Source organism: Lagenorhynchus albirostris, chromosome 2 (assembly GCF_949774975.1).
Source record: "Lagenorhynchus albirostris chromosome 2, mLagAlb1.1, whole genome shotgun sequence".
Classification (NCBI taxonomy): domain Eukaryota; kingdom Metazoa; phylum Chordata; class Mammalia; order Artiodactyla; family Delphinidae; genus Lagenorhynchus; species Lagenorhynchus albirostris.
In genome coordinates this window covers 141,291,014-141,316,942 of record NC_083096.1, presented here as the reverse complement: position 1 = coordinate 141,316,942, position 25,929 = coordinate 141,291,014, and the positions used below count along the sequence as shown (strand labels likewise).

The 25,929-nt window shown below is 44.4% G+C and overlaps 1 protein-coding gene across 3 annotated transcripts in view; it reads right to left on the bottom strand.

Moving 5' to 3' along the window:
- Positions 1–9,066: 9,066 nt before the first annotated feature.
- YIPF1 (Yip1 domain family member 1) overlaps positions 9,067–25,929 on the bottom strand; it is a 35,014-nt gene continuing 18,151 nt past the window's right edge. For 2 of the 3 annotated variants that reach the window (XM_060140019.1, XM_060140018.1), the window contains 4 exons: positions 24,364–24,530; positions 23,821–24,003; positions 19,761–19,892; positions 9,067–9,616 (listed from right to left, as the gene is read on the bottom strand). In XM_060140019.1, coding sequence (XP_059996002.1) covers positions 19,803–19,892; positions 23,821–24,003; positions 24,364–24,530 — 440 coding nt within the window. In that variant the 3' untranslated portion in view covers positions 9,067–9,616; positions 19,761–19,802. The remainder of the gene's footprint in view (positions 9,617–19,760; positions 19,893–23,820; positions 24,004–24,363; positions 24,531–25,929) is intronic. The other variant, XM_060140020.1, reaches the window with a different exon arrangement.

Here is a 25,929-nt window from a genome sequence, read left to right as displayed (position 1 = left end):
TCCCCATCTGTAACCCTTTTAGTGTTAAATTCAGTCCTTTGAAGAAAGAAGGCTGCTGACTCTTGATAAAATGTGATTAGCTGTTTCCAGAGGCAAAATAAAAGACATTTATTTTAAAAGACAGCTCTTTGGACATCCAAAGTATCTTATGCAACAATAATTTGATGAATCAAGCAAAAACTAAATTCAAAACACATTGATGACATTTCCTAAGGGGGCATGGAAAACACATATTCCCCAGGATAAACATAAGTCATTACTATTTTTCCTTTACCAAACTGAAGCCTTGGGGAAGAATTTGAAAGGTTTAGCAAATTGAAAATGAGGCTCAAACTCCTCCTCCTTCCTTTGATACCCACTCTCTGGAGCCAGGCTTTACCTCTTGATGGCTGTTTGGTGGATTATATTTCAAAGGAAAGTGCAATGAAGAGAGAGGGAGAACCTTGAGGGAAAATCCACACGGTACAAACAAAGTATATAATCCAGGCTTCAGAAATGACTTTTTCTTCCTTTTAAACTGGCCTGGGTTGTTTGCAAAGTCTGATTTAACCTTCTGCCAGTGACACAGAGACAGTAAAATGAAATCCATGGTTGAAGGTGAGGCTACTTGGTGCCTCATCTCCAAGTATATGAGGAAGAGGCAGGATCAGAGGCAGGATCAAAGGCAGGATCAAAGGCAGGTAAAGGTTTTAGAGTCAGGCAGATGCAGATTTGAATCCTAGCTTCCTGCTAATAGCAGGTTAGTGTGAGCAAGTAACAACCTCTTAGTGCACAAGTGTCCTCAACTGTAAAAAGGGGGGATACTAGTGTACACTGTCCTTTCTTTCTATCTACCTATCTACATGGAGCCCCATTACCCACCTTCAGATAATGTGATGGTCATTAATACTGTTCACCAAGCATTTCAGGTCTCTTGTTTTCTAGGCATATAATAGGATTGCACTTCATGGCCTTCTTTAACGTTAGGTATGGCCATGTGACACTTCTGGCCAATGAATTGTAAGCAGATGTGACACGTGTCACTTACAGGTGGAAGATTTAATTGCCACTGAGAGACCCTCCAGAGCTCTCTTTTCCTCTGGCACAGTGACCAACAACATATGAGATGGTGCTCATTCCAACAACCCAAGGGCCTGAGTGACTATGAAGAACAGAGTTTCCCTGCCAATCTGTGATGAACTTGTAACATGAGCAAGAAATGAAACTTTTTGTTTTAAACTGCTGAAATTTTGGAGTTGTTTATTACTGTAGAATAATCTAACCTACCCCAAATGATACAAATAGTGAGTAGATAAATACAGTTACCTGATGAGGGCTTGAAAACTCCTTGAAAAACTTGGTTTATCTTTTAGGTATTACCTTATTAATTCACCCCACCAGCATTTACTCAGCAATAAGTATAGGTTGAGTGTAGGCCACGCACTGTGCTGGGCCCCGGGGGTGTACATCAGAGCAGAGTCGCTGCTGTCAGGACCTTCCTATCTTTAGACACTCATTCTCCTAAACCATACTCTCGACTAATACATCTGGTAGAACTGACTATCAGTTTTTCGTTTACAAGTTGTCCTTGGAAAAATGATGAGGACAGGTCTAAGACACTAAAACTGATCTCTTACAGACCCCTCACCTCCTCACCAACACATCTTGTTTTCTCTTTCATGCCTCTACTTAAGCTGGACTCTATGTCTTTGCATGCCATGTCTTCCATGAAGCATGGAATCTCTTCTTCTGAAAAATCCTGTAATTCCACCATTCAGTGGATACGTGCTGCCTTGAGTAGCACAGTAGAGAAAGAGCAAACTTCATAGCCGGACAATCCTACTTTCAAGTCCTAGCTTTGCCCCTCCCTTGCTGAAAAGGCTACAGATCTTGCTTTGGTTGAACCCTTATTATATACTGGGTACTGAAAATCATATTATATAAATTTAATTCTCACACTTGCCCTTCAAGATCAATTATATATATTATGTGTGTGTGTGTGTGTATATATATATATATATGTATATATATACACACACATATAAATAAGATGTGCTCCCAGGCACTTAAGTCTACATACATATATATAGACTTTTACAGAGGAAGCCAAGCAGACAGAGGTAAAGTGAAGCAGGGATTCACACCCACATCTATGTGAAAATTTCTACTCTTTTTTTTTTTTTTTTTTTGCGGTATGCGGGCCTCTCACTGCTGTGGCCTCTCCCGTTGCGTTGCGGAGCACAGGCTCCGGACGCGCGGGCTCAGCGGCCATGGCTCACGGGCCCAGCTGCTCCACGGCATGTGGGATCTCCCCGGACCGTGGCACGAACCCGTGTCCCCTGCATCGGCAGGCGGACTCTCAACCACTGCGCCACCAGGGAAGCCCTCAACTCTTTTATATAAATAATTTTTCACTCTGTGGTCTGTTTATTTGCTTGCTCACTCATTTTTTGGTTTTAATATTTACAAAAGTTTGTACTTTTGTTCTAATCATTTCCTCTGTGTTACATCTTTAATCCCCTCTATTTGGGGAAGGCAACTATTGTCTATTTTTTCCTCTTATGAACAATATTGACATTATCTAGTAACTTCTTCCTCCTCTCCTTCTTCTCCAGCCCCGGGTTGGAAGAAATATTTTGGTTAATAACTATAAGGCAATCAGCAAGCTTTGTCTGCCTCTTATAAATGTTCTCCCCATTCTCTTTCTATTTTGTTAGTTATACTGTATATTTATTTTAAGGGCACATAACCATTAAAAACTATATTCTTTCCCTTATAACCATCACTTATTTTTAGTTATACAAGTAAATATATTTAGTGCTCACCACCTGTTATGTCAATGTCTCACTAGTCTGGTTGTCTGAGGTATGTTCCCTAGAAGATGCCTCTGAAAGGTCTCATGAGAATAGTGCCTGTGTTCTTCCATGTTGATAACATTTTGTCTGTGGCCTTCACACCTGAAAGTCGGTCGGTTTGGTTTCCTTTCTTTGGGTGTCTTAGATATATTGTTACACTATAGTCGCCTAACATAAAGTGCTGTTGTCAAGTCTGATCACAGTCTGATTTTCTTTCCCTTATAAGTGAATTTGTCTTTTAGCCTGGATGCCCCAAATAGTTTTTCTTTAAAATCCATTAATTTTACTAGAATATGTCTCAGTATTGATCTTCTGGGTTGATTTCCCCAGGCACAAGGTGTGCCCTTTCTATATGCAATCTCGAGTCTTTTTAATCTTTTTTTTCAGGGAAGTTTCTTTTATACAGATTTTTTAATATATTATTTCTCCTTCGTTGCCCCATTATTCTTTTCTCCTTCAGGGACTTGTGTAATACAATTTTAGATATTTTTGCCTATCTTCTGTATTTGTCATTTTCTCTTGAATTCTCAGATTTCTCTTTATTCATTCTGGAATTTAAATTTTTTCCTTCTTTTCACTTTTTATTCCCTTAAGGCATTATCTGTTGTGCAAAAACCATGTTACTCTTATATTCCTTCTAGTTCAGTCTTCACTCGTAAGATGAATTTTCCCTTTTCTTTCCAATTCTTTCCTAAGTTTGATTACCTAATTTTTGCTTTCTAATTCTGACTTGTACTTTTCTTTCATATCTTGTAATATTTCCTTAATTTACTTCAGCTCATTTTGAAATACTGTTACAGTTTTTACCTGGTTTTGTGGGCATATCTTTCTGGGATGCTTTATTTCATTAAGGATGTTTTTCTGCTCCTTGTTATCATTTTTCTTATAATAACTTCATCATGAGATTTCACTCCAGTCCTTTCTGTTGCTCATTTTTAGATGAAATTAGTTTTCCTGCACATTTAGTGGGGAGGAGTGAGTTAGGATAGCTTTGCTAAATTCAAGGCTCTACAGCTTCCTTGTCTATGTTTCCATGAAGTGGTCAGAAGAAGTATGGCTTCATACTTTCCGAGATCTTCTGGCTCTGTTCCCCTCCCCAACTCTCATTTGGACTTCCCCTTCCTTTGTCCAAAATATCCCTGGCCTACCCTATTTGTAGTATATTCCCTGTGGCTTTCTAAAGTGTCCTGCAAAGATACTTCGTCTGGTTTTGAGGGTTCACAGGACCCGGGCTGCTCCAGCTTCTTCAGTCCTTACTTTGGACCCCTTGCCCTCATCAGCTGCAAACAGGGTTGTACAACACCCTGCCCCCCGCAGTTCCAGCTGCTGTTCTCCTATTGGCCCACTGTACTTTCCAGGGAGTACCTATTTTGGGGTTCTCTTATTTTCAGATTTCTCAGACACTCTTTGCTTCCTTTGCTTCTTTCCACAAAAATGCTGATACCATGCAAGTCTTCGAGCCACCAGTGGCTTCCACCTACATGAATTTTGGGGTTTGTGGTGCTGTCTTGTCTCCCAGTTTTGTTATAGATGTCCATAGGTTTTGGTTTTGCTATCCCAATTGCTCTGTGGCTTTTTTGTTGTTGTTTGTTTGCTTGTTTTGGTTTTTTTTTTTTAATGGTGGAATTCAGGGAGATTAAAAAATGCCACTGCTATCTTCCCAGAATGCTTTTCTCTCAATTCTTTATATAATGCCAACCAGTGAACTCAAACAGACAATGGACAAACCACCATCTACTAACTTTTCTAAAAGTAGGGGATTCCAAGATGTAATAGTTATCAATCTAAAACCCATTCTGGGGACTTCCCTGGTGCCACAGTGCTTAAGAATCCACCTCCCAATGCAGGGGACGCAGGTTTGACCCCTGGTCAGGGAACGAGATCCCACATGCATGCCGCAACTAAGAGTTTGCATTCCACAACTAAGGAGCCCGCCAGCTGCAACTAAGGAGCACATGTGCCACAACTAAGGAGCCAGTGAGCTGCAAACTAAGGAGCCCGCGAGCCACAACCAAGGAGCCCATCTGCTACAACTAAGGAGCACACATGCCACAACTAAAGGAGCCGGTGAGGCGCAACAAAGGAGCCCACCTGCTGCAACAAAGACCCAGCACAACCAAAATAAATAAATTAAAAAATAAAAATAAATAAAACCCATTCTGGTTGGGTGGCAGTGTGGCAGTGTGCCCAGATAAAAAGCATTTCCCAGCCTCCCTTGCAGCTAGGGATGACTACGTGATCCAGTTCTGACCAATAAGATATAAGCATAAGATATCAGTGGGGCATTGGAGAAAGCTCACCAAAAGGCAGATCAATTCAGCTAGCCAACCAACCCCTTTTGCCCTTTCCCTTCTTTCTTCCTGCCAAAAGCTGAGCTGAGCTGCAGACAGCTGAGCTGCTAGGCATCTGTGTAGAGTAGTAAAAATGAAACTAATGGTCAAAGATTTAATCATCTACTGTGACAGTATAAGCAAGAGACTAAACAGGAGAAAGTGCTGGCTCCCCTAATGTTCCATTTTTCTCCCTGGAACAGTGCCAGGCAAGAGTCAGGTGGATTAGTACGGATGCCGGGATTGTCTTACTGCTAAAGGATCCCTGAACAAAAGGCTCCTGCCTTTTTGCAGACCAGGGAGGCAGGGAGAAGGGAGGGGGGAAGGGCTAGGAGTGAAAAAGTACTGCATACTGAGTCAGGGTGGAGGAAACATTTCAAGGCCCCACTCTCGCCCCCTTCTCCCCCTCCCCCCGCCAACAGCCAGTAAGTTGGTCTCTGCAGAGACACCTAAGAGAGGCCATGGCTAGGCTCCCCCTTCTCCGCATAAGGAGCCTGGGCTAAGACTGGGGTGATGGTAGGATGGGGCCAGAGCCCTTGACTGTAAATCCCCTCAGAGAGTGCAGTGCACAGGCTATGTACCTTCCCGGGAGGCCTGTGGGCAAAGCTTTGTAACTGCCTATGGTTGGGTCTGAAATATGACACAGGTTTCTGGCTTAGAGGCGGACTCCTCACTGCCTACACTTTGCTGGAGAAGGAAGCAGGAATCTTGGGATCAGATGATGACAAATTCATGCTAAAGACTGCAAAAGAAAAACAGAAAGATAGAAGGCAGAGTCCCTGAGGGCCTCACGGAGCAGCAACGTTTACCTGGGACTATCTCCAAAGTTCTATTTACATGAGAAAAATAAAACTACTGATTTGTTTAAGCCACTGCTTTTCTGGGTTCTTTTACAGCTGAATGAAATTCTTAAGGGCTACGTGGGGTTCCTAAGGGCAGTGGCTTCCAAAAGGGTGATGCTGGTTCGTTCATGAAGTTTTCACTGGTACTTGGTAGGTGAGAAAGAATGAATGTAGTCGGTTTTTCATAAACTAAATTTATTCAAACTTTTAGTACTGAGATTATGCCCTTCCAGATTATTTGACATTATAATGTCCTCTCTTTCACGAGATGATGGTGGTAATTTATGATGCTGGTTGTGTCTAAAATCTTTACTTAAAAATTAAGTTCTGGGACTTCCCTCGTGGCGCAGAGGTTAAGAATCCGCCTGCCAATGCAGGGGACACGGGTTCGAGCCCTGGTCTAGGAAGATCCCACAAGCCGCGGAGCAACTAAGCCCATGTGCCACAACTACTGAGCCTGCGCTCTACAACACGTGAGCCACAACTACTGAGCCCACTCGCCTAGAGCCCATGCTCCGCAACAAGAGAAGCCGCCATAATGAGAAGCCCGCGCACCGCAACGAAGAATAGCCCCCGCTTGCCGCAAATAGAGAAAGCCCGCGCGCAGCAACGGAAACACAACACAGCCAAAAATAAATAATAAACAAATTAATTAATTTTAAAATATTAAATTCTGACTACTGTATCATAGAATCTCTAAACATAATTTTGGAAAAATGTACAAGTCATGTCAAACTTAAAAATACTTAGTAGTAACTAATTTCCACCTCAAAATCAGATATTTATATGTACCTGGAAAAAAACCTGTTTTCCTTTACTTGAACACTTACAACATTTCTGAGACCAGATATGTGGGGTTTTCCACCCTAAACAATTTTGACACTAACTGCCTGGAGTTACTGCACACCCACAGGTTAAGGGGTCTTAATGCTAATTGTGAGCAGTGGGTCCCCAGGTTACCCATGGCTTCTGTCTGACTTGGCTTACAAATTGGAGGTTCCCACGACCCCACCCCCTTGGGTTTGATAATTTGCTCACAGAACCCAGGAAAATAGTTAACTTACTACTGCTGGTTAATTACAAAAGACATTTTAAAGGCTACAAATGAACAACCAGATGAAGAGATACGTAGGGTGAGGTCTAGGAGGGTCCCAAGTGCAGGAGCTTGTGTCCATCTGGAGTTGGGGGTGTACCACCCTCCCAGCACATGGGTGTATTCACCAAACCAGAAACTCTCCAAACCCCATTCTTTTAGGATTTTTATGGAGAATTCATCACATAGGCATGACTGATTAGTAACTCCATTCCAGTCCCTCTCCTCTCTCTGGAGAATAGGGGGTGGGGATGAAAGTTCCAAGCTTCTAATCATGGCTTGGTCTTTCGGGTGACCAGCCCCATCCAGGAGCCCCCAACAGTCTCCTAATTAGAACCAAAAATGCTCCACTATCCAGGAAATTCCAAGGGATTTAGGAGCTCTGTCAGTCACTTCTATCACTCGGGGTCTTAAGGGCTCTCTGTCAGGAAGTGGGGTCAAAGACCAAATATTAGAACAAAAGATTCTCCTAGCACCCCTATTTACAAGGGCTTTTGGGGCTTTGTGTCAGGAACTGAACTGGGGCAGAAACCATATATATATATATATATATATATATATATATACACATATATATATATATATATAAAATTTCACAATATGCTTCTATTCTTCAATAAGAGAAAAATCCTGTCACTTTCGGTAAGAGATAAGAATGGGAGGTTGCAGATGGCTTGTACAGGGGAATGCACAGATGCACATGTATAAGAATCACTGCCTTGGGCAGCAGGAGTTAAGTGTTAAAGAAAGAGCGAGCCAGGGCACCAGTTCAGATGGTGACTGGAAAGTATGAATACCAAGTTCTTTGAAGAGTCCTTAAAGACAAAAGAAATATTTAGCTGGAGAGGACTCAGGGGGCGCAGAACAGTTGCTTTCAAACATCAGAAGTTAACAAAGGGAAAGGAGTTCAGACTTTGATCTGAGAGCCCAGGGTTGGAGCTCGGACCAATCAGTGAAAACCGCAGAGGCGCTTCTAACAGCAGGAGCGGTTCAGGAGGAACGGCTGCCTTGGTGAGGCTGAGGCTGGTGATCCCTTAGCAGGGATCACTGGACTGTCAGATCCATGGGAACAGGGACCTTGTCTGTTTTGTTCGCTGCCCCAGTACCTAGAAAGGTGATCAGCACATAGTAGGTGCACAATATATATTTGTTGAATAAGGTAATGGGGGTGACAGTCAGCATTCAATGGGAAGTTTGCCATGGTGACCTTAAGCTCACTGTAGCCTGAGTTTCTGTGCCGCTTCCTTTATCTGCATGATCATCCCTTTAAGTCCAAATGTGTCTTTGTAGTTGTCTCAGAAATACACGGGGAACCCCTGTCCTGAAGAGGACAACAGAAACAGTGGGAAATCAGCAATCCTGACCTAGAAGAAGCTAAGCCTCCCAGATGGTGTATATATATTTTTTATTTATTTATTTATTTTGTGGTATGTGGGCCTCTCACTGTTGTGGCCTCTCCCGTTGCGGAGCACAGACTCCGGACGCGCAGGCTCAGCGGCCGTGGCTCACGGGCCTAATCGCTCCGCAGCATGTGGGATCTTCCCGGACCGGGGCATGAACCCGTGTCCCCTGCATAGGCAGGCGGACTCTCAACCACTGCGCCACCAGGGAAGCCCCAGATGGTGTATATTTTGAACACAAAGTATAAACAAGTATCTTTGAGGTGTCACTGGTTTCTCCCTTTCATGGTCTCTAGCCAGGAAGTCACACCACCTTGAAGAGGCACTCAAAGGGCACTGAAAGAATTTTCTAAAATCTGTATGTCAAAATAGGTTATAGGTAAGCATGTCCTTTAAACACACTGTTCCATGCTTAGAGGAAGAAAAATTCGGATGTCCATTTTAACCCCCGCACTCCAACAGCTAGCACATTAAATCAGACTCCCAGCAACCTCCGGCAGGCTGAAGATAAAACATCAAGGAAGAACCTGAGCTCAAAGTCACGACGTGCAGACACAGACATTATTATTATTATTTTTGTATTTTGTATTTATTTCGCAACCATTAGGTTCAGTTGCCCAGAGTCAGGTCACCAAAGACAAATTTTCAGCCTCCCAATGAATCCCAACCAAAGTTCATGCTGTTTGGCCACTTTAGGATGGCAAGGGGAGCAGAGGCTCACCTAGGTAATCTGTACACGAGCCAGAGAAAAGACACCCAAGTTAGGATGGATCCATTTCAGGGACTAAGGGTGCACCTAACGTGAAGCACACCACGTGACCACGAGAGGCAAACGCAGGGCACTTGAGCAGCCTCACCCAGCCCCTCGTATTTCTCTCCAAACCAGTGCACAGTCACAATGACAAGTGACAGCGAGAGAGAAGAGCTGAGTGACACGTCTCAACTCAACGACATTTAATTTTTGTTTGTTAAATAGGTGATTAGGCTTCAGTGTGGCACCTCCCAGATGTTGGGGGTTGGGGCCATTCCATCCGTTTTCCTGCGCTTTGGTCGTTCTGCTTTTCTGCAGTGGATGCCATGTCCGAAAGAACCATACTCCAAAACCCACTGAAGAGAACTGAAAAACAAAAAGAGTAACTTTCAAGATCAAGTTGCCCCCGTACAGAAAGGATTTAGAGATATAACTTCAACACCAGAGCAGTCTGCCTCCACCAGCTCCCTAAACCTAGAGCCTTGAGCCCTGATTTATAGGCTCCACAGAAGACTTCCTGCTGCAGAGGAAATGACATTTTAAAAAGTTTTCCTCTATTTCTTTGGAAACCCAATGACTTTCTCTGATACACATCCCAAAGCTACCTTCAGCCACCCTCCTTTCTCTCTTCTTTGTGACTGATCTGTGTTTGGTGCTAGAGGAGGAAAGATAAAAGTAAATATCTTTTTACATAAAAAGACATAAAAAGATTTGGAAAGTGAGAGCTGTTTGTGGTTGCTGAAACATATGGTTATACAGGGGACAATGGTAGGATATGAGGCAGGACAAACAGATTAGGGATGAATCATGGCAATCCAGGGAGTTTGGGTTTTCTTTAGACAACAGGAGGCCAAAAAAAAGTTTTTAAGTAGAAGGGTGACGCAGTCAAAAGCACAATCAGATTTATAGATTTTCAAAGACCCCTATGGCTACATATAGGATGGATCAGAAGGAGGAGAAGAAGAGAGACAGAGAAACCCATCAAGCTTTTACCATAGTCTAAATGTGAGATGATCGGGTCCTGAATGCTGGGTATGGTACTGATAGGACAGATTTGAGAAATATTTCAGAGGTAGAACAGACAAGTCTTGCTGACAGATAAGATGTGGAAGATAAGAGGGAGGAATCTACACTGATGCTGAGGTTTCTAGCTTGGGTGACCAGGTAGATTTCTTAATTCATCCAATGAATATTGTTGGAGGACTCACAAGCCAGGCACCAGATACGATGAATAAGGCAATCATGGTTCTAACTCTCAAGAAACTTACAGTCCAGCAAGGGAAACTACAGAGTAAACAAATACATAAAACGTTATTTATGTAATTACGATTATAAGGTACCATGAAGGGTATGATAAAGAACCTAACCTAGTCTGAAATCAGGGGCGATGTGGGTGGTAGTGCCATTCACTGAGACAGGAAAATGAAAGAGGATCTGGTTGTTGGGGGGATGAGTTTAGTTTTGAACATAATGAATTTGAGGCATCTGTTGGTACACCTAGTTGAGGATTTGCAAGAGACGGGAACTTGGAAAAAGAGGCTAGAGATACGGTGAAATCCAGGGGAGATTAAGGAATGTGGCAGAGAGGGGTCCCTAATGCATGGCCTTCCCCCTAAGAGAATAAGCCAGGCCTCCCTGGCGACCTCATCGGGGGAAACATCACAATCAGTGTCAGCATTTAAGCATACCATGAAGGTGAGGCTGAGGCAGGGGAGATCTGCCTAAATCCACTGGCTCTAGAAAAGGGAAAAGTTGCCAACAAAATAGCTGTGAAAAGTGGTTGGAGAAGGGTGGATGCTGTAATTTGCTGGAGTGAAAGAACCTAAAGTCCTGATTGGCCTTCTGGTAAACATGGGCTCCGGTTTCTGAAATGCTAAGTAAAGGTAGGGACAAACCAGCCCACAGGGCAGGCACTAAAGATTTATTTTCGTAAATATGGAAAGATTTGGCCCACAATGTCACCATCAGCCAGGGCTCCCTCGCCACTTCCAGGCCTAAGACCTGGGTAAGGCCTCCCTGGCCACTTCTGGCTCCCCACCACGGTGGCCCCCTGTGGCATGCCCTACTCCCTTCCTGGCCCCACCCCTGCAAACAAGCCTGGACAGTATCACCATTGCCTGATCTGGGGTGTTCCAACCAGAAGTTCCCAAAGTCATGATTCTCTTTTTAACTCAGCAAGGTCTGCTAGTCTGTGTGATGCAGGAGATATAAAGTTGGGCTGTAAAATCTGGGAAGGTAAGAACCTATCTCCATTGTTCACCAGTAGCCCAGCACCTAGCACAGAGTAGGTCCTCAATGAATGAACAAGAGTTTCCAAATAGCTTGGCAAATGATCCCAGGAAAGTTTTGAGTGCCATATGGTATGTATATAACCCTTGCTTGTTCAAAATCAAGCTTTCCCCAAATGCCTGCTGAGTGCTGGGGCTATATTGGTAAATAAATCTCTGACCTCAAGGAACCCTCAGTCTATGAAGTTATGGTTCATAAGAAAATGGCCACAATAGAGAAACATACAAAGAACTGTAGCAGAGCCCAGAGAAATAAGTAAGTAATATTACCTGGAGAAGTAAAGCAAAACTCCACCAAGGACAGAGTATCTGAAGTAGGCCCTGAAGAATAAATAGGAAGTTTCTAAGCAGACAAGGGAGGGAAAAGCATATTCCAGAACTTAAAAAAAAAAATCTTGAAAGATTTTGTTTATTTATTTTTTATTATTTATTTATTTTTTATGCTGCGCCTCACGGCTTGCGGGATCTTAGTTCCCCGACTAGGGATTGAACCTGGGCCACGGCAGTGAAAGTGCAAAGTCCTAACTACTGGACCACTAGGGAATTCCCTTCAAAGATTTTAAAGTAACATTTCCAGTAGTTAGAGGTAGTTTGGTACTTTTACTACTAGATCCCTGTAAGTGCACAGTGGGATAAAACAAGTAAGTACTTATGTGATAGCCCAATTCGATCATTGATGGTGTCAGTGAGAAATGAGACCCTCAGTACAGGAGAAAGGAGATATGAATATAAGATACAAGCAGTTTAGTACTGTACTAAACAGGAATTGGAAGTATCAGTATGAACTCACAACATATGTTCTATCAAGCAAACAACAATCGTATCTCCTAGCTCTGAACATTGAAAAGGCCTGAAAACAATGACTAAGCCAGTTGCAGTGAGCACCACTAGCATCCAGATTGTGACCTGGAAATACTATTTCCCTGAATGGAACCAGGACTGGACTCCTTAGAGAAATGGCTCAGTCTGGGTCTGGGACAGGAAAAGTCCAAAGTGAGCCTAGAACATTTGGTCATAACAGATAACAAGGCAGTTACCAGAGACTCCTAGGGTCGTGCCGACAGCACTCGGGGGCCAACCTGAAGAGGCTCCCGGTGGCCAAATACAGGACAATTTGAGCATCAATAAGCATAGTATTTGCAACGGACTGAAACTAATTGGTTATTGCTGCAGATCCTAGTGAGCCAACTACTATTTTGAAAGCAGGTAAATAAAGAGAAAAAAATCATTTATCTTGCTTTTCTAATATAAACTGTATCACCGGAACCACACAGATGAAGGGAAATTTTTAGTAAAGAAGTATTCTAGTAAATAAATAAAGAAGAAAAGATAGAACTGAAATATCATCATTTTGAAACCCATACTGAATTAATGGGTCTAGGCATTGTTTATTAATGGCTACTAATATCAAAAAGACAGAGAGATAATTAGACATTATGAGTTTATGGATGGAAGGGTTTTACGGCACATATCAAGTAATTTTGCCAAAAGAAAAATCAATCTGAATCCGATCAAACCTTTGGATACAACCAGCAATTCACAGAAAACAGAGGACAGAGCTATATGTTAAATGATACCATGGAGAAACAATCAGCAAAATCCAGACAGTGAAAAACTATAGGATAAATGATTTTTCAACAAATAAGTGGCAAAGGGAAAGAGAAAGATGGAGTAGGACTCTATAATTTAAAAGGCATTTAAGAGGTACAACACCCAATTGCAATATGAAACTCAAACACTGAAATGTATTTGATATTAGTTATTTCTTTTTTTTTAATATTTATTTATTTTTTTATTTTGGCTGCACTGGGTCTTAGTTGCGGCACGTGGGATCTTTTAGCTGCAGCATGTGGACTCTTAGTTGCGGCATGCGGACCCTTAGTTGTGGCACGCAAACTCTTAGCTGCGCCATGCAAACTCTTAGTTGCAGCACGTGAACTCTTAGTTGCAGCATGTATGCGGGATCTAGTTCCCCGACCAGGGATCGAACCTGGGCCCCCTGAATTGGGAGCATGGAGTCTTACCCACTGGTCCACCAGGGAAGCCCCAAGAGTTATTATTTCTTAAGATGTGATTATGGCACTATGGTTAGGTTTTGAAGAGTAATTTTCTTTTTTTTTAAAAGGTTGTTTTAGCCTCTTATTTTAAATATTTATTTATTTTTGGCTATTCCTCATGGCTTGTGGGTATTTTTTTTTTTTTTCGGTATGCGGGCCTCTCACTGTTGTGGCCTCTCCCGTTGCAGAGCACAGGCTCCGGACGCGCAGGCTCAGCGGCCACGGCTGACGGGCCTAGCCGCTCCGCGGCATGTGGGATCTTCCCGGACCAGGGCACGAACCCATGTCCCCTGCACAGGCAAGCGGACTCTCAACCACTGCACCACCAGGGAAGCCCCCGACTTGTGGGATCTTATTTCCCGACTGGGGATTGAACCCGGGCCCATGGCAGTGAAAGTGCAGAGTCCTAACCACTGGACCGCCAGGGAAGTCCCTGAAAAGAGTATCTTTTATAGATACAGAATTTAAGTATTTATGGATGAAATAATAGGATGTTCTATATTTGCTTCCAAATAATACAGGGGAAAGAGGTGGGGAATATACGGGTATATGGATGAGACAAGACTGGCCATGAGTTGACAACTGTTGAAAGTGAAAGAGGGGAGGGGTACATAGGGATTCACTATACTATTCACTCTACTTTTGTCTATGTTTAAAAGTTTCCACTAAATAAGTCAAATAAAAGAATAAAAAGTTATTGTGTTGACCCACTTACCATCCCAGGGTCTACCAATTTTCCTCAAAGAAAGGGAACAAAGAAGAAAACTGAAAAAGAAATAGCTCAGGAACTGAAAATGGATTCTCTGGGAAGGGACATTTCCCGACATGGTGTGGAAAAGAATAAGGGGATGTAGAAAACAGTGTTAGCTATGGTGTGAGATCATGCGGTTTGGACACTGTGTTAAAGGGGATTACAGCATTCATTGAGTTAAAGCTGATTTCAGAATAAAAGAACTGATGTGTATAAACCTAGTAAGAACATTTGAAGCTTTGGCTTATAAAATGAACTCTTGACATGAGTGAGTGAAAGGATAATTGCATATAAACCCTGTGTATCGAATCAGGAGGGTTTTAATTACAAAGGAGTCTCCTGAAGCCCTCTGCTCATCCCTTATTAAAGCCCTTATCACACTGCGGTATATTTACCTGCTGGCCGTCCTCCTCTGGACAGAGCCACTTGTCATTGCCCCTGGGAAGGTAGCCCCAATCTGAATACAGTCCTTCAGATACTCCATCCCTCAAGCCAAAGTAAGACTCCCTAGGTGCACCAGGGTCCTGGCTCAGAGAAGAACTGGCATTGGCCCTCAGGTGATAAGTTAATATAAAACAGAAAGAACGAAGGAAGGAAGGAAGGAAGGAAAGAAGAAAGCCAGATGTTCTTTATAATGTCTCAATGTCTTATGTACAGGTAGCTTCCCTGATTACAAGTAATTGGAGGCTCCCTCGTGATCCTGAAGTGCTAGGGAAAGAAGGGGTTAATGCTCTCCCAGTAATCCCTTCCAGGCTAAGCCCTCCACTGCACAGATTTCCATGAGGAAAGTTATCTGTGAGATTAGAAGTCATTCCTTTCCAGTGAAAGCTGGCAGTCCACAGCTTACAGTGGGAGGCACAGCCAGCTCATAAATCTGCAGCGCTCAGGGCTCTGGACAGCCCTCTCATTGGCAAAGCGACTGATGCTTCTGCCAGGGAGGTTCCGAAGAAACTGGTCATCACTATCTCATTTAGAGACTTGATACCCAAATGGAGACACTGACACCCAAGTTTATAGATCTGAGCAAAGCCCATAGGTACCAAATCTGTGTAAATCAGGATGGGAGGTCTGCAAGGGCCCTAAGGGCCAGGATCTTCCAAGATGCCAGCTTCTGACTCTCTGAAGGTGTATAGCACCTGGGACACTTGGTCTGGAGACTTCATAACCAAAATGTATGAAAGGAGCTGTATGTATGAAGTTCTCAGCCCAGGAGCAGGCTGAGAGAGCCCCTCTCCAGGTTGATGTCAGGTATTCTGAGGCGAGGCAGAGAGCCAGGTAGCTGTGGCCACTGTGTCCTCCACCTCTGTCCCTCTGCAGCTGAGCTCAGGTTTTCTTGTTCTAGGTGATGTGAGCCCACAGCGCATCACTGTGTCTCAGTGAACAGCCTACGTCTTCACTTTCCCAAAAGCCACGGGAAGTTGACTACTCTTTTCAGAAAAACGGGTAACTAACTGCTTTCTGCTCACGCAAGACCCCCTCTGTGAAGCCTTCCCCCAGGCCAAATGAGTCAGTGTTTCTGTGCTCCCACAGTGCCCATCAGCTCACAACTTGGCCATGCACTTCTCACACAGCCTGGCCCACCGCCTGGTCCTTATCTGGTGAGCTGTTTTACCCATGGACCAAGGCGCCTTGAGGCAGACTCTATCTGATTTTGCAGGTCCCCAGTGCCCAGCTCACAGAGGCCACAAAGTGGCCTCAAATAAACATTGAGTGAGGAAGTAAATTATGATCCAGGACTCAGTGAGCCAAGGCACTTCTGGTAAAAGTCCACATCCTGACTCTTGCCTGAATCTTACAAAGTCACCTCCACCCACGCTATTAACGAAGCACTCGCCCTGTCTGTGCTAGGCGGGTATTAGGCCAAGACCGGGGAGTCCAAGTGAAATAAGAGTCCCTTCCCCATGGACCTCAGATGAAGATCCATCCTGCTCTGGGGCCTTCTCTGCTAACAGTCAATGGAGTCCATTTGCAGGATGAGCTGGACAAATGTGCAGACAATTCAACAGTAATGCAAACACCCTACCACGTGCTCATTCTAAGGCAGTGGGCTCCAAAAACAACCCACTGAGGTAGTGGAAGCAAAATATTAGAACTTCTATAATATTTATTTTTCATCAAACAATAAGGAATTAAGCTTTAATAGTTACTATATGGGTTGACAACAGTCTTTGTAAATGCTTCAAATATAAACGTGTCACTGAAGGTGTGTGCTTGTGGCAGAGAGACTCTAAGATGGCCTCCATGATGTAGATGTACAGCAAATCACCACAATGTGCTCTTTAAATATCTTACAATTTTGTCAGTTCATCCTCAATAAAGCTAAAAATTTAAATTAAATTAAATTAAATTAAAAAATAAAAATGGCCTCTAATGATCCGGTATTTATGCCCTGATGTGTCCTGTCCCCTGGAGTGTGGGCAAGACTTGCGACTTGCCTCTAATCCAAAGAATACGGCAAAGGTGATGGATGTCGTTTCTGTGATTACATTTTACATAGACGGTAACTTGCATCTTCCTAAGAGTCTCCGTTGATTATCTCCATTTGTGGCTTTGATGAAGTAAAAGTCCTCATATGGAGGGGCCTATGTGGCAAGGAACTGAGGGCGGCCTCCAGCTGACCATCAGCAAGGAGGCCATTGGTCTGGCAGGCCACAAGGAACCGAATCCTGCCAAGAACTATGTGAGCTCGGAAGAAGATCCTTCCCCAGCCCAGTTGTCAGCCGAGACCCCGGCGCAGGCAACACTTTTGAGTGCAGCCTTGTGAGAGTACTAAGCAAGGAGAAGGAGAAGGAGAGAACTAAGCAAAGCTACGCCCGGATTCCTGACTCACAGACAGTGAGATAATGAATGTGTGTTTTTTGAGCTGCTAGGTTTGTGGCAATATTGTTAGGCAGAAATAGATAATACAGTCCTCAAATTCTTAACTGACAGGTTGTGCAATCAAAGTAGTGTGGAGACCTCTAGATCAGCAAAGTAGGTGTTCCCCACCCCCAAAAGAGCCAAAGGTCAGCAGGGGAGCCTACAAGTTTTCGTGGTAAAAAGAACATCAGCCTAAAAAGTGGGAAAGTGGAAAAAACCTCAGGAATTGGTTCCCGAAGACCTGGGTTTGATTCCCAGCTCTGCCTCTAAGAGAGGGGTGATCTTAGTCAACTCAGACTTACTAAAGACCAGCTTCCCTCATCCATATAATGGGGGACAACAAGGCTGGTAAGAGCGGCCAATGAGAGTGATCTGGACAGTGTTTTGTAACACAGAATGTGATATACACGTTAGTTTGCTACCAAACCTGGCCTTGGGCAGGGCACTGTCCTCTCTTGGCCTCAGCTTCCTTATTGTAAAAAGAAGAGGGAAGCACATCCCATCTCCAAGGGCTCTGACCTTCTTTGATTCTAGCATCACCTATAATGTGAAGAGAGGAAGTGGGGAAATCAGGCTCTGACATTTACAGTGGTTTCCCAGTCACGCCATTGGCCAGGATGACTGCCGCACCAACAAGGCAACCGGAGAGGCCTCTGTTTGACCAATCCCATCTTGTCACCTTGCAGGGTCGGCAACCTAAATTCCTCAACTAAGAGGGAAAATCTCCATTTGTTTTACAAAAAGGAAATAAAGGGTGACGGTAAAGTGAGTAAGAACCACCAAGTTTCCGCACAGATGACTAACCCCTTTCAGAGGGGCCGCAGCTTGATTCTGTTACTGAGCACCAACTATGTGCCAGGAGCTTTTATAAACACGATCTCTACTTTCACTACAATCTTGTAATATAATACACACACATACCTCACTTCATTGTTCTTCCCTTTATTGCACTTTGCAGATATTGTTGTTTTTTACACATTGAAGGTTTGTGGCAGCTCCACATTGAGCGAGTCTATTGGCACCAGTTTCCCAAGAGCATTCATCTCTGTGTCACATTTTGGTAATTCTTGAAATATTTCAAACTTTTTCATTATTATCCTATTTGTTATGGGGATCTCTGATCAGTGATCTCTGATGTCACTACTACTAGGACTCAAAGAGGGCTCAGATGATGGTTAGCATTTTTTTAAGCAATGAAGTATTGATACTTTCTAATTAAGGTATGTGCATTGCTTTTCTAGACATAATACTGTTGCATACTTAATAGGCTACAGCATAGTGTAAATATAACTTGTATATGCACTAGGAAACCAGAAAATTCATGTGACTTGCTTTACTGCAATACTCACTTTACTGTGGTGGTCCGGAACCGAACCCACAATATCTCCGAGGTATGCCTGTAGACTGTATCATCTTCATTTCATAGTAAGTTAGCTGAGGCTCAGAGAGAGTCAGCCCCTTGCCCCAGGCACATTGCTAGTACATGGTAGGGCAGGGATTTTCATTCTGTTTGACTCTAAAGGCCCTGGTCATTGCACCACACCCTGTTGCTCTGGGAGATAGCAGCTTGGGCAGAAAGGTCAGCCCATGATTACAACATAGAGTAAAGGTTTTGGCCCACAGTGAGATCATGTGCAGAGTGTGGCTTCATTCATTCATTCCACAAACATTTACTGAGCACCCACTGTATATACCACGTCATGTGGTGGGCAATGAAGAAACAGAGAAACACCCATTCCTTGTTCTTATGGGGAGACACCCTAGTACATGGAGGACAAATGGATGAATAAATGCGTGAACAAATGGATAAGCAGATGGACACACTGACAGTGAGTGACTGGTGTTTCGAGCACCACTAATAAAGTGATGTATAATATAGGGTGTAATGGGTTCACAGGTAAGTGATGACTGCTGGAAGGGAAGGAACATTTCAGACAACTGGATCAGCAAGTGCAAAGGTAGGATGTGTTCTGGAGATGGCAAGCAGCTCAGCACGGCTGCAGGCTCAGAACACAGAGGAGGTGGAACGGGGAGGCGAGAGACCAGTCATGGAGGAACAGGGTCTTTTTCCTGTACTCTGACCCTCTGAGCTAACCACCAACAGTGGAATCATCAAAGAGGCCCAAGAACAAACTGGGCGTGAGAACTGGTAAGCTTCGGAGAACTGCATGAGTAATTCAAGAGCGGTCACATTCAGGGTCTGAGGCCAGCCTGAGAAGTCACAGAGAAACTGGAGGAAACCACTAGACTGTAATCAAATGGAACAAATCCACGCTGTGCTGCTGGGAAGGGGACAGGGAGTAGAGGAGAGGGGATGCTGGGGCCAAAAGGCAGGAACTCCTCTTACAGAAGAATCTGAGAGCTCGTGTTTTCCAAATGTATAAAGCCAGATGAGTCTACTTCCCAACTGAAGCCTCAGCAAGAGGGACACACACAGGGACATGCGTGTGCACACACACCACAGTGAACCATGCAGACAGACAGAAGGGCCTGGCCCTCTCAGCGCTTCATGCTAACGGCAGCAGGACTGAGACCCCTGCCCATTTTTACTGTACCTCATAGCGAGAAGATGAAACGGTGATCGCTCACTTTCCCCTTTAGCTGGACTTGGCTGCTGCAGCTGTTTGGTTTGGAGCAGCTGTGCTTGTTGGGAGATGGTCCATCTCTGGTGCATCAAAAAAGTAGGCCTGCAGGAAAAGGAGACCCATGAGGGTGGTTAACAAATAATGGTCCAGGGGCGTGTCCTAGACTCCACGCTGACAGTATCTCTGGGCTCCCTGCATCTCCCCCACTGCACTGGTCATCACTGAACTGTCTCTGTTTCTGTCTCTTACTCGACTGAGACTGCCTTTTTAAACTTTGCTACCATTTATTAAGCACTTTCTACCTATGACTTAATCTTCATAACAACTCGGTGAGGTTGTTATCACTACCCTCATCTGACAGAGGAAAAAACAGGCTCAGAGAAGCTGCCATTCGATTAGGTGCACGTGGCAGCAGGTGGTGCAGCCAGGACTCAATGCTTGGTCTTTCCGACTGCAAAGCTCAAGCTTAATCACCACAGTCTCTCCTCCAAAGACGGTGTCCTTCTTGTCTCTGCGTCACCAGCCCCTCACACAGGGCCGGGCACACCGTGTCAACAATCAATACTTAATGAACTGAACCAAGGTAGACTGCTGCCAAACCAGTCGGCTCCCCGTAAAGACCTTTCAAAGAAAGTGCTAGGCAGGCTTCACCTCTTAATTCTTCAACTTGGAAATGAAAGGTTTGATAAGGGCTTCCACTCACCATCTACAATTTAACTATCAAAAATCAGAAGGAGGTGGAAAACGGAAAATCATCAGGGAGGATCTTCCCACCTGTTTCGGGGTCTGAGAAGCCTAACGTGAGCCCGGGAAAATACCAATCTCACTAGCCCTGAACTCGGGTTGTTCGAAGGACAGGTGAACCCGTTAGTAAATCAGGGACCACTGCCTGCGCATGACTCGCCCCTGGAGCCGGGGCCTCAGGAAGGTAAAAAAGAAAAAAAGCCACCAAGTCAAGAGCCATCTCACCAGCTCTGCTCTCTATCAGCCAGAAGGGGGCGCCAACACAACACGCTGGAGTTTCCCCCAACATAATTCCTATTTCGAGTTAAGCCTTCAATAATCCATTTCAAAAAGTTCCTAGCTGCAGACTCCCTCTAGTTTGCCACATCCCCTGGGCAATTCTAGTAGTTTTAAAAGCCTTCCTCCCCAAGGCCCCTTCCAGCAGCTGTTTTCCGAGGAAGGAGAAGAATGGTCCCTAACCCGAGCAGGGGCAGGGGCCGTGCTACTAGCGTTGGGCCCCTCCAGTTATCTTGCGTGTGCACTGAGCCAAGACGCCCCCAGGATGCAAGAACAACGACTGTCTTCCAGGTTCCTGGAGGAAACCCTCACCAGATGGAATAAGCCAGGAAGCCCAGCTTCTAAACCTGGCTCTGCTAGGAACTCGCACTATGACTTTGCACAAGTCTTACCTGTTAAATGAAAGGATTGGAAAAAATAATCCACGAAAATAAAAATAATTAATTCCACAAACACTAGGGCACAGACCCTCTACTCGGAGCAGTACCACCTCAAACATAGGTTTGTGCATCTCCAAACATACCAGCCAAGGATGCAACCTCTAGTGCCTCCTTAGTCTCCCTGCCAGGTGTGTTCCAGGACCAACTTAGAGATCGTGTACAAGTACAAGCACCGAGGGACCCACAGCAGGTGCTGGGCTGTCATATGCTTCACTGCACTAAGGTGAAAACACCAATTCGTGTTCCCCAGGGGACAGTGAGAAGGCCAAGCTGTCTGGTTCAGCCAGTGCCCCTCAGCTCAAGTAACTCCCCTGTCATTTCCTCTCCCTGCCTTTGCAGTGATAGTAATTGTACATATCACTCATCCTTGTGGTAACATCTTTTACTTCTTTTTCTAAGTGAGGAGGTGGGGGTCCAGAGGGGTGAACTAATAAGCAAAAAAGCAGGTAGTGATGGAGTTGAGACAACAAAACCCCAGACCCAGTGGGCCCCTGGCTAAACAAATGGTTCCCCTCCTCGAGGAAAGAAAACTGTGCCTCCCGTCCAAGAAGCGGTCCTACACCTGCAATTAGCTACCTGCTCCACCATCCAATCTGCCCCGCTCCCCTGAGTCTCTTAAAACTGAACAGGGCAATGTCTTTTCTCCTGCCTCCTTCTCTCCTCCAACTTCTCAACCGTGTGTGCGTGTGTAAGAAGTTCAGGAGAGAGATGGGAAGATGCCAGGGAGGGGCACCAATGAAAGGGCACTGTCCCTAGAGTTGTGGCCTGGGACCGCACCTACTGGGGCACTCGGAGGAACAGGCAGCAGAGTGGCCCTGGAAGTTTCTGATGACACAGGGCTCGTTTAATAACTTCTTTACATCTGAAGGAACTATCACAGCATATGAAGCGCTTTCACAGCCATTTTCACTGAGTCTCACAAAAGCCCATGAAATATGAATCTCCCTGACAGATGAGGAAACCCAGGTTCTGAGTTCTGAGAGCCTAGGCTCTCAATGCTAAGCAGCATTGAGTGCTCTTTCTACTTCAGTATGATGCTCTCTTTTAGAAAGTTCCTGAGTAGCAAGATGGGCAGGTAAACCCTAACTTCAGTGTCGTTTACCCCAAAAGGGAAGAGTAGGCATAGGAGGTAAAAGATCCTGGCCACAGGTACCAAATTAAACGTGTTAATAACAACACCACCTCCCTGCTCCATAGCCCCATCTGCCTTGCGCCTCTCTACTCTTTACACAACAGAACACAGCAATGCCTTTCTCCTGCCTCCTTCCCCTCACCAACTTCTTAACAAGGTACATAACACACACACACACACACACACACACACACACACACACTCAAAATTCAAAAGAGAGATGGGAAGACACCAGTGAGAGGCATTACAGCGAGAGAGTTAGTCACAATGCAAAGCACATTCTTCCTCAGCAGACAGGAGGGTCACAGGAAGGTCACAGCAGCATTTCTAGGCATCAGCCCAGAGATGCCAAGTGCCAGACATTAATAGTGTCACTCTGCTGTCTCAAGGGGTTAAAGTTTAGGCATAGGTAAAATGCATGTCAACCAAGAACTCGGCACTTTTTATGAGACTTGTTCAATGATAAAGTATTGGGATCTTATTCAAGCACTTAATGAGACCATGGTTGTCTACAGAAAATATTCAAGATCAAACAGTGCCAAAGAAATCTTTACTCCTGTAACTGCAAAGCCTGACCAAGGGTCTGGCCATGTGCTATGTGAACATCTTCCTGTGGGCAGCCATGACCTTAACATTCTTGGATTTGGATTTTTTAAAAAACCTATACCAGTCCTTGTTAAGGCCATGGGCAGCAAGTTTTACACACAATGTGTACAGAAATTACAAAGAACATGTCTCCTTAGGATCAAAGGAAAGGGATCTAATTTATGGGTATTTATGGGACAAATTCCATGTTAAGTGCTTTATATGTATTATTTTATTTTATCCTCAGAACAACCCTCTGTGACAAGAACTATTATACCCACGTTGCAGATTGAGAAATTCAGATTCAGAGAAGTTAGGTTCCCTGCCCAAGCTCATACAGCCAGTGAGTGACACAGCTGGTCTTCAATCTGGGCCTGACTCAAAAGCACATGGTTTCCCTAAAAAGATACCTAAACACATTAATTCAAACATTGTTTTACATGTTGTTCATCTTAAAGATAACTTTTTCCTATTTTGACTTCATTCTCGAGCTTTCTACCTGTGAAATGATGAATTTCAAAACTCTTTCTGAGTCTGTGCAGAAAACCAGTAAAAGCATCCAGAGGTGGAACCCCCGCCCCCCGGACCCTCCGCTCCCCAGCTCTATATGTAGACACTCATCCACCCCTACTTCCTCTGGCCAGACACCAAATCTCAACCAAACTTCATAAGTTAGGTGAAGTCAGAGATTATAATCAAATTCTCATGACTATTATTTCTCATCTAGGACAGTCTATTTAAAACGATATTTATTTCATGGAGCCAATTTTTAAAGAACCGTGGTGCCTAACAGTTTGAGGTCTTAGCATTTGCATCGAAAGAGCACCGGAAGAGCATTGGAATGAGACCATACCAGGCAGCCCACAGAAAGCAGCATGTGAAGCAACACAATCGTCACAATTGTGGCCAATGCGATGCGTCGGTTGTCCTCACGAACTGCTGGCCAAAATGTCATTGCCAAGACAGAGCCTGAGATGCCCAGGGCAATCATAACTAGAATCCAGCGGACCACTTTCTGGGGGATGATCCACAGTATCTGAAAGAAAAGGAGGGCGGGGAGGGCTTGGGGGAGGCATTCAGCGAGGCATTTGTTCGTTCCAGGCGCACGTGTTCATAAAGGCCCAGGAGCCTGTCAGCAGCTGGGCCTTCACTGCCACTCGGGTTTCCCAGAACAGCCCAGAGAAACGCCACCAGCGTGCAGACTGAGGGGAGCGCTTTCCTAACAAAGGGCTCAAGATCCAGGGAAAGCACTTGGCTCCCCGGCCTCCATTCCCACTAAACTTCTAAATTCAAGGGGTATTTTTCAGATGCACATCAGTGTTAGGCTAGAAATGATGATGCTGGTTGAATTTTCCACTAAGAACAGGGCCTCACTCAGAATCAGTGTGGTACTTACCGCTGTGGGGATATAAATGAAGAGTGAATATCCGTAGACGCACACAATCTCCAAAAATGAATAGGAAACGATGTTCATAACTTTACTGTTTCTCCACACAAGGAAACCCCAGAGTGCAAGAGGAACCAGCCAGGCGTAGGCATAGATGATTGTGGCTGCGATGGACACTGAGGGTGAGAGGACACAAGTTTTAATTGCACCATGCCTTTAATGCACTGTCACGGCACTTCCGCTACCTGCTGGACTTCCTTCCTGCAGGAGTGTCCACCTGCCTCACTGGATCAGGGGATCGTGTCTTACTGGTCTCAACCCCTGGGCCTGGCACAGTACCCAACAAGCAGTAGGTGCTCTATAAATGTGCTGAATCCATGCCCCTTTAGCATTTGTGTTTGTGGTGATGACCAGTAGTCTTTCCTATGGTTTCTATAATTCACTTAATTACTAACAACTAATAGTATTAAACAACTGAATTATGCAACTGAAATACTTCCGAGGGCCACACTGCAAGTGTTTAAATACACAGAACATTTCAATCAAATACAAGTCAACTATCCCCTTGGAAGAACACATCTTCCTTCCTAATATAACAAGAGCTGACACTGATTTCTTTAGCAAATTTACGAAAATGACCTGGGTTCAGATTAACTTGTTTTACGTGCTACTTAGAGTTCCTTCTGTCTCTGAAATAGGGAGTTCCAGCTCACCGATGAATTGCTTGGAATAGTCTCCAGTTCCACTTTCTTCTTTAAATAATTCGGTCTCTGTGGTGGAAATGCTACTTAGCAGCTCCTCAGAGGAGCAATGCTCAGTGTATTACTTACTGTCCCTCCCTCCCCCTCCTCTAGCAGCACGCCCTAGAGGATTCGTCCTCCCTCTTCCGGAGTGGAGGATCATAAACGGCTCAGTCCGCAACACCAGCCCTTCCCAGATGAAAGTCACCAGGTAATCCACTGAACGCTCTTGGCAAGAACAAAGGCACTCCTAGCAACTACAGTCAGACTCTGGGTAAGATATGTGATTGTCTAAAACATTTTCAGCTCCCAGAGCAGTTTTTTTCACACGGGGAACTCCAGCATTAAGCCAAATGTAATTCTGCTGATATACTGCCTTTTTCTTGAATAACTAAAGGGAGGGGAAGGGAATTGCTACAGTGACTACAGCTGTCCACTGGGTGTCAGGCATTACACTGAGTGCTTTACTGAGAGGTAACGTTGTTCAACAGTCAGAGCTACAGACTGTATATGCAGACTCTCATCCTAGCTCTGCCACTTACAGCTGAGTAGACCTGGGTGGTGAGTTACTTGACCTTCCTGCCTCCCATCTGTAAAATGGGAATAATAATAGTACACCACCTTATAAGATTATTAGGAGAATTCAATGAGTAAAAACACGTATATTTAGAACACTGATTGATAAATAATAAATGCCCAATCAAGAATAAGCTTTTTATATTGTTAACTTGTATATAAACACATTATTTCATATAATCTATATCTTTATTTTAGAGATGAGGAAACAGGATCAGAGAGCTAAGTGGTTTGGTTAGGGTCAAATAATTAATAAGTG